Source organism: Trachurus trachurus (genome assembly GCF_905171665.1).
Source record: "Trachurus trachurus genome assembly, chromosome: 7".
Lineage (NCBI taxonomy): Eukaryota > Metazoa > Chordata > Actinopteri > Carangiformes > Carangidae > Trachurus > Trachurus trachurus.
Window position 1 is genome coordinate 11,529,275 of NC_139901.1, and position 13,170 is coordinate 11,542,444.

Here is a 13,170-nt window from a genome sequence, read left to right on the forward strand (position 1 = left end):
TAACGCCTACACGCACAGAGCTGCAATGATTTTAATTGGATAATACGATTTAAGTAAATGCAGTTCATTTTAAAGATACAGTTTCACCACAAGTTTCAATTATTCACTCTTTTCATTTTATTTTTTATTTTTTTGATCGACCAGCCCAATTGGCCAGTGGGTGCTCAGCGTTGCCAGTGGGTGCTCGAGCACCAGAGCACCCACGGGATCGGCGCCTATGCTCCTGATGCAAACCGTTTTGCCAAGAGCTCAATAAGCGTCCTTTATGGGTGAGTGAGTGCACCTCCGTTACACTCACCCCCGCTGAACTCACTCCACCGAAGGCATCCGGGTCACTGCACCATTGTAGCGGCGTTGTACTCGAAGAAGACCTTCAGGTTGGCAGTCTTGCCGTTTATTTCGGACATTGGCTGGCCTGGCAGAGGGATTAATACAGTCAGTCCCGGTTTTCTCTCACACACACGCACACGCACACACACACACACATACATACATACACACACACACACACATACATGCCAGGAAGACAGCGAGGTCCGACTGCTCAACTTTCAAAATGAACATATAAAATAACATACAAAGCGTACCTGGCAGAGGGATTAATAATACAGTCAGTCCCGGTTTCCTCTCTCTCACACACACATGCCTGAAAAATGTAAAATGAAAAGAAAGTGCAGGTTAGCTAACAACGTGTAGCACTAACGTTAACGTTAGCCATTTTGTAAACAAAAATAGGAGAAAAACACTGTCAACTTTTTATGAAAAAGGACGTGCTCGACCGTTCGGGAGCTTTATGCTTAAAAAATACAACTTAAACCACCCCTTAGTATTGAAATTAAAATGATTAATATGAAATCAATGGCAGAGCTCATAGCTCATGCACCTACCAGGGAGACAGCGAGGTCCGACTGCTGGTGCAGGACCCCAGAGCGATTGATCTCCCTCGCTCCACAGGGGTGCTGCATTTAATTACCATAGGACAAACAAGTTTCCGTGTTGTGAGATGAGTTTTATGGCAAGTGGAATCACACTACTTCTTAACTCCGTTACACAAGCACTACACAGGAGCAGGTGTAGATTTTGTGAGTAGCTAGCTACTCTAAGATTGACTGATGAATGCGGGAATCCACGTAAATTTACGATGCACACGGTTTACACACAATTCCGTGCTGCTCACATTTCATGAATGAGATCCACTGTGTGGGTTAATTTGTGTGGACAGGTTGAGGCTACTGTATGCTTTTGTGCACCTCCGCTGGCTGGGGCTGTTTGTAATCTGCTGGGTTAGGCACCTTGAAGGAGTTAGGCCTACTGCAAACAGTAGGCAAACATTGGAGATAGGCTAAACAGAGAAATTATCTTCCTATTTTGTTGTGGAGGAATGTTCCCATGGCTGCAAAGAGTCTGAACTCACCTCCTATTTGATTGACCAACATCACCAACAGACTTTTGACTGAATGGAAGCTTTGTCAAGTCCGGCTTCATAAAAGGTTTATAAATTGTAGCTAAATAATAGTTTACTATTGTTGGCTTTTTTTTTTTAAGTCGTGGATTGCCAGTTTGCAATAGATTCTTCTTGCTGTTCTCTGTCCTGGGTGGTTGACGAATAACACAATTCTGACTGTCTGGGTGTCTGATAAAAATTTATATTTTTAAGAAAGAACATAAATGTTGTTCCTCTGACCAGATTAAAGTACAATAATACCAAAGTTGGTGTAGCTATTAAGATTTCTACTCAGAATTTTGATCCAAACATCAAAAATGTCTGGTGTGACTGTCCGGCATGTGTGACCTTAATACAGTAATAAGGGCATATTTCCAAATAAATTATAAATATTTGATAGTTGTACAATGTAATGCATATAAAAGAATGAGGTGTTTTTAAAGCCCACAGAAAGATTTGATGTCTGTGCATATGTCCAAACAAGCTCTGACCAAATACATTTTGTCCGCAAAATGGGCGTCATATGGTGTGACACTATTTTGTATATTTTGAATGGGCAATAATTTGGACATCTTAATGATAAAGAGGACCACACTCAACCGATTTTTATTTAAAAAGCAATGTATCTGACATCATCAATAATGGTCAATGTTTTTTGTGTGTTTCCTCTCACCTCTGTAGTTACAGTAGTAGCTAGTTTCCCTTAGGTGTGATAACACCAATATCCTCAAGAGGTAAACACTTACACTTGTTGGTTTTCACACTTTTTAATAAGTCATCAAGTCTGTTGCATGTTTCTTAATCGGGATTGTTAAACAGTTTCTCTGCAGGTTTTTCCTTTTTTTTTGATGGTCATACTCATAAATTGCAGAGCTAAAGAGAGGTGTTCTTCTAGAGGATTTAATTTACTTGGCAAGAAAAAGTGAGTAGCCCTCTGGAGCTCAATTTATTTTGAAATACATCATAAAATATGGTCAAATCTTTAACTAAATTCATGGTATTACCTTTTGACTACAGGCATCAACAAAAGCTGTAGCCAGGAGTTTCCAAACCTGAGGTCCGGGATTGAGGTGTGTACGGTGGCCCTGATAACACCATGCGCTATGACTATAGAGAACACATGCAAATAGGCACATTTTTGCAGCGCATGAGTTGTAACATTGATATGGATGTTTTCTGAACTTGTAGCGCATGTGTCTGTTTACATGACGTTTCCTTAAACCGCAGTGTGGTGAGCTCTCAAGGTGAGATGTGGTTTGAAACTACCTTGACTAGTAAAAAACATCCATCCATCCATCCATCCATCCAACCAACCAACCAACCAACCAACCAACCAACAAGCAAGCAGCCAAGCACCCACTCTAATGCAGTTCTTCATCGCCATCTAGTGAACCATGGCCACTATTACACCTTGGTCCATACACTATCTCTGGGACATACTGTATCTCTCTGTCTTAACCAGAAAACTGCACAAAGCACAAAACTGAAAAAAGACCAGAGAGAAGCTTTTTAGTGATGTACAAAGTTTTATTATTGAAGAAGAAGGAGAAGAAGGTGCAGTTACATGATGGTGCTGAACTAAAAGCTACTGCTTGACCATGCAGGCCCTATGAGCTGTGGAGGTGAGGGAGGGGAGGGGTATGCCAGCAGGTTTCTTTCTTCTTTTTTGAAAAATATGGATTTTGTGTGAACAATTTCTCCTACAGTCAATTATATTCCCTCTGTTATCATGTCCATATTTTAGTGTTAATGATAATAATGATTTGCTGTGACAGGGGTTAGTTTTAACAAGAACTGTTCATGCTTCAGATGACCTTATGAATCCCATGCTTTTAGCATTAACAGTGGATAAATTTGTGACCTGGAACATGTGCCCTCAGGCCATAGACTCCACTATATAACATCTGAAATAGTACTTGCGCTTTATAAATGTTATGAAGTTACTCATTTGTTTACCTATAAAATAATGGATTTTGGCGTGAAAAATAAGGCTATGTTGATGTTTTAAAGGATGGTTCTTGATTGCCTTGCTTGCTTCTTATTGCATCTCCTCATTTAGTGCAGAATTGACAGAGCTGCAGAGAAATGACTGACATTCCAGGTGCAATACCATCACGTCTGAATAGCAAGTGTCCCATGATTAAGATTAACTCAGTCCAGCCTCAACACTGCACATTGTGTGATAATAACACAAAATAAATGAGCTAATGTCCATATTGTTGCCATACATATAGTATGTGGTAATAAACATCTGCCTTTTGTATTGGATGTGTACATACTTTAAGGACATTCAGTACTTGCTCCAGAAAAGAAGAGCCATTGTAATCAGCAAGCTCAGGCTGCATTTACATGATTGGAATTCAAGCAAAAGCTCCTTAAAAATTAACACATTATAGCTTGAAACCAGTCATGCATGCACATTTTCATGTTTTATTCACTGCTGTTTGTCTGTACAGAAGAAAAACACTCGCTGATGTTCTTGTCCTGACTTTAGCCACTGTTTGTCTGGTTTTGTAGCCTGCTTAACACGGTCCTTAAATCAACCATTTAACATGCCATGCAGGAGGTTCACTGGTTTATTGATGGGGAAGTATTTGCAATACTCTGAGGGGACTTCTGTAGTATTCAGTAAACACCAGGCTGAATTAATGATGCTGAAAAGCAAGCATTGTTTTTTTGTTTTTTTTTACTGCAAGAATCTAATTGATTATCATAGCTAAGATTTTGGCATCATAACACCTCAAGTCATTCAAAGGTATAGAAGTTATCAAGACACTATTCTAACCACATGGTAGGACTTCAACAATCTTTGCAGCTTAACTAACTGCCACTATGTTTTCAAAGTTAAAGTGGTCAGTGTTTAACAGAAGTCCCCAAATGCACCCACTACTCATAAGAAAGCAAAGTGACATTCTCTTGATACAAATTACTGTTGAGTTCCAAGTGTCATACATCACACTCTCACACATGTATCTGTCATTACTAACACAACGAAAAAAAATGTTCTCAACTAAGTTAAGTGTCCTTAAAGAGATATTTTTTTGATTGAATCAAGAAACTTGATGAATACAACACAACTGTAACTAAGCATTGCTTGTAAAGTGTAACATTACAAACATAAAGGTGATAAAGGACAATCCCGTTGTTTTTATAAGAACGTATTTTCACCATCCTCTGTAATAAATAACTAACCATACCCATTCACTTAACCTAAGGTTAGTCTGTAATTGAATCATCAGCAACAGTCAGTCAGTTGGCTACACAGTCTCATGATAGGTTTCCTGTTGGCAACTGAAGCACTGGCCTCTTTCATAGTGAATCCCTCTCCATCAGGCAGAGCAGGTCCTTCCTGGCCTACTTCAGTCCTGGCCACCCCCTCTCTACACAAGAGACCTCTCCAGTGAAGGACAGGGGTGAGGGAGCGTAGAGGTCAGAGTCCGTGTCTGATTCGCCCTCTGCTATGAAGGGTCTGACTCTGGCACAGAGTGAATGTCCAGCTCCAGGTTCAGTCGCTGCTCCAGTTGCTCCTACTGCTCCTCCTGAGCCTGCGAAGAAAGAAGGCCCAAAGAAGTCCTCCTTGGCCTGGGAGATGCTGAAGCCGCTGAAGGAGCGCTCCAGCTCCTCGTGGTCGACCGACGGGATGGAGAGAGAGGTATCGCTCTCCACGGCCGTAGCATCCTGCTGACACCTCTGCCTCCTGTGGCGCCTCCTGCTCTGGGAGCCGCTCTCTCTGCTGTTGCCACCCAGGCCGGAGGAGGAGCGGTCGTGAGGAGCGGGGGGAGGAGGAAGGCGGAACAGGGTCGGCGAGTGCTCGCCACTGCCACCGATGGGTGAAGGGGTGTTGGCCACGCTGCTGTTCCAGGCAGGCTGGCTCAGGGGGTGCTGCAATTGGTGCTGCCAAGAGGTAGAGGGGCGGCTGTTGCTGCCGGAGGGAGTACCCACCGATCTCGCCACGGACCGACCCAGTAAAGGATCTCTCCTCTCCATAGACACATCAGAGCATGGGACATCTGCAGCGGAGCACGTCTTCACCTCCTTTTCTTCCTTCACCTCCTCCTTTCCCTCTTTCTCCTCTTTGCTCTCCTCCGGGCTGTGGTAAGGCGGGGCTGGATACGGCTCTTTGGAGTTGAAAAAGGCATCTGTCTCAGAGCGAGGGATGCCCATGCGCTGCACGTAGACATTGACCAGGAAATCAAGTTTCCTGTCCATACAGACCACCTGGAGGGGAAAATAAAATCACACAATGTACAACTGGTGTTACTTTAAATTAGAATATACTGATCATCAGGAAAACAGAGGTCACACATAAAACAAATGATTTGATCTCACTGGAAACCAATTTTTACGGACCTGCATTGGTGAAGCATTCCTACCTGTTTCTCCACTTTGACTAGACGTCCCATCATGCTCTGGTCCTCTGCAGCCTCTCCATCAGCTTTAGGACCTTTACCAACTATCTGGTCCACCCTGGCATTTGGGAAAGATAATATCAGAGATTAAAAAAACAAACCAAAAAAAAAGAAAAAGAAAACACTGCTCTGCTACAAAAGACAGATGTCATTTCACTAAAGAAGTTCATGATGCTATAATGTGAATTCCTTTTATATAGAAAATAAGGAGAAAAAGCATTAATGTTGATGATTCTTGCTAAGCTACAAATAATTGTGCGTTGACTGAAAGAGTGAATGAATGAATGATGGGCCTAACACTGAGAAAGTACTGATCTCAGGTGGACGGTGTGGAGGCATGCAATATGACATTAGGCAGTCTTGAATGAAGCAAAGTGTGGCTACAGGGGTCATTTTGCCTACACATCAAAATGCATCAGTTGGCATGCTTTTGTTGTGCTTCATGCTTCATTTCCATTGCATCCTAATGGGGGAGCTCTCCCTGTGTCTCTCCAATATGAGAGCAAGCATCTAGCACTGTCAAACCCCTGTTGAGTCAGGCCATATGACATGGCTCATTAACATTCAGTGAGAAACCGACGGGAAGTCCCACCTTTTAGTTTTTTTTGTGTTTTTTTGGCCTTTTCTTGATAGCAGCTGATATAGTGTGACAAACTAAGAGCTAAAGAAGGACACAACATCCTGAAAATGTTGCGATACAATACTTTATCAAACCATTTTCTTTGAATTGTTACAAAATATTTCATGTTGCAGATTTTCTCCAGCTCAATGAGTCAGGTCACATGGCTTGAACTCAAAAGGGGTCCCATCAATCAAAAATAATAAAGGTAGCGTGTAACTGCTTCAATATTTGGTCTATGTTATAAGGAGCATAATGCTGATAACATCGTCATTCTAGAGGTGCAGTCTATTAACCTAACCTAGGACCTTCAGTGGACTTCTTATGGCGAGGTGTTGAGGGGGGAGGGGGCCCCACAATCATATCTATCCTGGCAAGGCACACAGAGACGATATGAGTGCAATGCAAAATGAAGCAACGTGGGAATCACATCAGCTATGGAGAAGAAGTCTCAATATATTCCACACACCCATGACATACGGTGAGTCTGACTTTGTGGATGAAAGTGTATGTATTTCACTGTTGGAATATATTTATCCTACATGTTAGACCTTTGGGGGATTAAGATGGGTGGAACTAATTGTGGGAGGGAAAACTGATACAGAAAATAATGTGAATTATAACATCAATGTAATTTTTAAAATGAGTCAGACACATTCAGTGCAGAACAAATGAGTCACATTTTTGGTAAAGTTTACTGACATAAAACTGGGATCTGAATACAGCGCATGTAGCTGGACAAATGAAACAGGCAGATCAATGTTTCACAACATGTGTGTATTATCCAGCTACACCACAAACATCATATTTATTGTTGTAATTACTTAAATATATTTTTCCACTGAAGAAGTAACTTACGTCCATCCTGACATTAACACTCAGTGAAACAACAGCCTCTGAAACTAAAACTAATGTGGACTGGATACACTTAAAGAACTCAAACACACTGTGTAGTGCACATGCACTTGCCTGGTCTGCAGGTTCTTAATGCGAGACAGCATGTCCAGGTGACCTGCAGAATACTGCTCGATCACATCCATGACATCGTAAGGCCGCAAGCTCTCTTTGAACCTCCTCTTTGACACCATAAACTTCATGACACTGAGAGAGGACACATTACTTTCACACAACATACTGCAAGTTTTTTTTCAATGCATCTTGTAAAATAAGCCTGTTAGCTATTACTTAACTAAACTTAACTCAAGGCTCATTTACCACATTTATCTGGAGACTCCTTTCTTCTGACACCTTTTGTTTCCCTGAACCACAAATATATCTTTTTATGGATCGACACAAATTAAACACCAGAGAATTATAAAATATTTTCCCCAGATCTAAGTATTTTGAATACAATGTCATTACTATAGATATAAAGGCAAAGCCAAATTATTAAAAAAAAAGGTAATTATCTTATTCTACTGTATAAGGACTGTTGAGGCTCATGCGGCCTGAACTATTAATAACCACACAGTAAAGAAAAAAGTCATTAAACAATCCTAATTTGCCCAGATGAGTGAAATAAATGTAGCACAACCATAAAAATTAAAGCGTCAACTCTTACCAGATTGCTCTTATTGCAACCTTCAATCCTGGGGGTAACTCTTGAGTGAGAAACTCACAGTGGCAGCTCTTGTCATCACCGATTTCCTCTCCTGGGAGGCTCGCCTCTACAGAGCAAAGACAAAGACACTCTTAAAGAATATTTCACCGGCCTCCATGCGGCCAGCGTCGACAACAGATGCAAAGCAGAGCCCTTGCTTTGAGCTTTGAAGGTGCAAAAATTCAATTACCAAGTTGGTTTCAAGCCAGTTAGCCATTTTGTGAGCGTAGTGAGCGAGCTTTGTGGAACAACGGAAAAAAAAGACTTGGTGCAGAATTGAAGGATAGTGCTGATGGGATAAAGCTTTATTGAAACCTTTAATGACAAGTACTCTCTTCCCACCACCAATTACAGTGAAGATTAGCATTGTGACTAGCATGTTTAGTTTAGCCAAAAGGCTCTATGGATTTTGAAGCACAGTGCATACAGGCAAAGGTGTTGAGGCCTAATCACTGCTGATCAGATATTAGATGAGAATTTGGTAGGGAAAGTGAGGTCTCTTCATGCAACGTAAAGCAGGGGGAATTTGGGCATTTTGTCTCTGGGTCAATTTTGGATTATTTTGACACCACTTGACTTGAACCCAGGATAAACTTCTATCAGTACCGCTACTGTGATTAAATATATATAATCATTTGAATGGAGTTCTTACAATCCTAATGGATACTTGAGTCATTACATGCTTGTCCTCAGCTATACTCATGCTGCAGAACCTCCAGTCATCACAGGGAGGAGGGACAAAGAGGAGGGTGGGGAACTCATATCAGAAAAAAATCCAAAAAAGGGTTCATGTCAAGTGAAAAAATCTCAGCAGATTTCAGCATGCAGGTTTCTCAGACTGGTGAAGCTGACTTGTCTTTTTATTATTTCCCCAACATCCAACAAAATATCCCAATGTCTTACTTATTAAACCTTCAATTGCTGCAAAAAGAGAGAGAGGAGAGACATGGAAAAAAGATTTGTTATGGATTCTAGCAGGATGACAATGGCAGACAAATCAGTTCCAAACATGGTAACTCGTGGAGTCCAGTGAATGGTATAGTTCATGTTTGAAAAGGCTGGTCTCTCTTCTCTTACATTTACACTACCAGCTGCATATACTGTACTACAAAGCTTTATAAGTGACAAATATGGTAAACTGTATTTCTAAACATTACAATCTACAGTCTGTATTACAGTAAATTACAGTCTATATTGAAGACATGTCATGATGACTTGTCTAACCTGGAGAACTCCTCAGTCCACAGTCTTCATCCTGCATTTCAATCAGCACTTTAACATGCCATGAAGCGGAAGAGGAAAAACAACTAATGAGAACTGGTTTAAACTGCTTAACAAAAAGGCAAAGAAATGGTGAAAGAGAGAAATATATTTGTTGATAGTGATACAGTGGCCTGGATGACAATATGGATGCACTTGGTTGGTTGTCCAACAATAAATGACAGCTGGACACCAACGTCCAAACCAAACAGTTGTCTGTCTCCCCATCATTAAAAGGTTGGCTTTGGTGTCACCATCTCCCTTTCTTTTACTTATGCAGGAGACACTTTACCTGCACAGTACTGCTTCCAAAAGAGGCTTGATTGGAATTAATTAAATGCCATCAATACCCTCCCTCACAGATGATGAGTGTTAATGGCACAGAATAAATTCTTCCACATCAACTAGACCCAGGTATATCACTGTGGAAAGACCGACCGTCAGAAATTAACACTGGTCAAGGAAGCTTCTCATCTCAATAGTCTCATTAATAATGAGCTGCTGTAATGTTTATTATTAAGGCTTGTTACTGTTATACTATGATAAAACAGGAGTTTTTATCTGACCACAGTTTCAAAGAAACTTACAGAAAACGCCAATCAAATTTAACTTACATTCTTAGAAGCATAAGAAGCATTCAGTTTGCTAAATGTTTAGCTGGAGCCACAATTTGGTCAGCCTAGCTTAATGTAACTAGCACTTGTCTATCTTAGGCTAACCAGTGTCTCGTTGGCTTATCTTAACCAAACTAGGGGCCTGGTTCTCTTATCTAAACATATCTAACATCTGGTTGACTTATCTTTACATAACTCTCACCTGGCTATCTTATCTTAACACACCGCATCTCTGGTTAGTTTAGTTTTGTATGATTAGTAGGCTATCTGGTTATCTTAACTTAACCATAACTAAAAGCAGACCTTACAATTAGACAGAGCTTGGCTAGATGTTTACCTCTGCTTACTAGCATAGTCACAGTTATACAGGCCTCTTAAATCTAAATGGTAGCTTGAGTTTCTCTGCATATTTTATTGTGTTTATTGTGTTGTGTCAGTATATAAATATTGTGTCAGAAACTTTCCACCTTGACCACAGAGATCAAATGGATCATTTATTTTACTATGTTGGATACTTGGTAAATAGAAGTAGTGGTAGGTGTGCTGTCCTGTAAGTCCTCTCAATGATAATCCGGTCAGATGTGACTGCATGGTGTGAAGTTCCCTCACCCTCAGAGTTTTGCCGTGAAGCGCTGCCGCGGGCTCTGAAGGCGTGCTTCGGCCCTCGGTTCTTCTCGTTGAAGCTCCAGCTCTTGGTGACCTTGCTGGGACTTGCCTCAGCCCCTTCCTCTCCCCCAGGAGACTGAGCCTTCCCCTTGGCAATGGGAGCTTTAGAAGGGCTGGGAAACACCTTGTCCTTCAAGCTGGCCTTTCGACTACAAGGAGCAAGTAATAAGAAGGGAAATTTAACCAATTTCATTTTTTTTCTTTGCTGTTTTAGTTTTACAGCTTCATTAAAAAATGTAAAGACAATCCAATCTGTGACTACCGTAAATGTCTTTATCCTATTGTTTTGCTGTGTTAAGTGTAATCTTGGGAATTTGTAGAATTCAGCACTGATGTGATAATAAATCTTACCTCAGCAGAAATGCAAAATGGGTAATGTCCTACAGCAGCAGGTGCCATGTCCACATACGAACATAGTGGAGCATTCAGTGGGTCAGGCAAGCAGCAGGAAAGCTACGAGCAAGCATGCATGGGAAGCAAAATGATACTGCACATCTCAAAAGGAAGAGCTGTGGTCTCACTCTAGGCAGTAAGTGAACACAAATCATGCAAAATAATTCACCATCATACTGTTTGCTCCGCCTCATACACAGGAGTAGGTGAAAGGAAAAACATGGCTACGTACTCAGCAATATGCACCTTGCCTGCTGAACAGAAGTTTACAAGGGCCGATTAAGCAAAAAAAAGGCAGCAAGCAAATCAACTGCATAAAGACATCAATAAACAGAAACCATACATCAACTCTGACAGGCCGGTAAACAAAGATGTACATCTGCATTTTCTATGGATAAAAGGTTCAAGGTGTGGGAAAATTAGCACCTGTGTTCACACTGAGCGTAAAACCTTTCATGTACACATCACTGACAGAGCTGTGTAAAGCAGTGACATGTTATTGTTCACTGAGTGAGGTATTCTCTAAGATCCACCTTGTTCTGTGATTCCTCTACCTTTAGTGTACTTCTGTTTAAAGAAGAAGAGGAACAGAGATAGGAATGGATGGGGACAGACAGACTTGCAGTGCAGTTGTTAGTATCTGTGCAGCAACTATACCTAATAGTTCTCGGACAGCACCCGCAAAGTCTGTCTTTGTGTGCATTTTCATTACTGGAGTGGTGGGCAGTAGAGGAGACACAAAAAGATAAAATAGCAGTGGATACAGTCACAAAAACAGCAGTGTGTGCCATACTGTGATGCAAGTAACACTTTATTCTGACTATATTTTATAATTCATTTGCGACCCATGTGCCAATCATATCATACCACTGAGTGGCTAAATATCTTTAAATAATAATTTAAATGCCTTTTGTATCTTTCTGATCATTCGTACTGCTAATTTATGGTTGATTCACACAATACTTAGACACAAAATGTACAAATGGCTTACAAAACACAAAGTCATGACAAAGTGTTACTACATTGTCAATAATTACACTTGTTTCCTTCATCAAAAAACAGTGTGGTAAGAGTCAAGCAAGGCTCTTAAAGGTGTTCATATCATTATTTTTCCTGAGGTGATGCTGAAAGCTTGAGCATCAAAGAACAGCTTATTGGTGAATTTTTAATAAAGCCGTCAGTTCAGGGGTGAGGCCAAAGTGAGCTGATCTTTGAGCACCATGTGAGCAAATGCAGCATGACCGTTCTTGAAGGAGGCACTTAACACGCAGCCACGTCCATGTCTGACTCGCATCAGGACTTAAGGTAAACCCACCCCAAACAGGCAAACACGCACTCACACACACACAGATATAATGTATAGCCTACACACACACTCCCCCAAGAAGAGTGCCTTAGCAGCAGCTAAGAGCAGAATTGAAGAGAAGCCAAAGGGAGGTGAAGAGAGATAGAAACCAATCACATTACAGACCTGGGAGAGGTTTCTGTCTGAGACTCCTTCCTGCAAGGATACAGGACACACACGATTACAAACAGTGCATATCAGTCATGTCTTTTATCATCTGCACTGCTTCGTGTTTTAAGGGTTAACATGGATTAGGTAGTACCAAATATCACTTTTCTAGCAAGGGAGAAAACACTGAGGCCACAAACCTGCAGTAACCAATTTCTGGCCACTTGGAGGCAGTGGAAACAAACTATGTACGTTCATAACACTAACACCTTTTAAGTTGGGATAGTGGATCTGACTGCAAACAGTTGCCTGCTTGCACATTCAGCAGATACTGAGCAAGATAAGCATTCATTTGAAACTGAATTTGTGTCCATCTGATGAATTTAAGTGCAATATTCCCTTGATTGGAAAAAAACAGAAAACTCCAAGGCACTCTCTTGAATGAATGAAATGCCTTTATTAACATGGCATCGTTGTAGTGACATTAAAAAATGACTCTGATGCGTTTCAGCATAAATCATCAGGGAATCAAACAGACGTTTCAGAAACACCTGGTTCTTTTGTCTTGGTGGGTGTGGTCACCAGACAACCCCTGCAAAAGGGCATGGCCTGGGCATTGGCTGGTGACCACACCCACTCTGGGTCACAGTAACTGAGTGGAAGCTTGTCATTGGTTGAACACCAAGACAAAAGAACCAGGTGTTTCTGAAAT

General features: G+C 41.1%; 1 protein-coding gene across 1 annotated transcript; it reads right to left on the minus strand.

Annotated features, from left to right (window-relative positions):
- Positions 1–4,798: 4,798 nt before the first annotated feature.
- Positions 4,799–13,064, minus strand: LOC310988966 (potassium voltage-gated channel subfamily KQT member 2-like; the record flags this gene model as incomplete). Its single annotated transcript, XM_083975794.1, has 9 exons — positions 4,799–5,662; positions 5,818–5,911; positions 6,792–6,842; positions 7,442–7,573; positions 8,034–8,139; positions 9,297–9,344; positions 10,556–10,761; positions 12,477–12,506; positions 12,997–13,064. The coding sequence occupies 9 exons, from the start codon at positions 13,062–13,064 to the stop codon at positions 4,799–4,801; spliced, it is 1,599 nt and encodes a 532-aa protein (XP_083831920.1).
- Between the last annotated feature and the right edge of the window lie 106 nt (positions 13,065–13,170).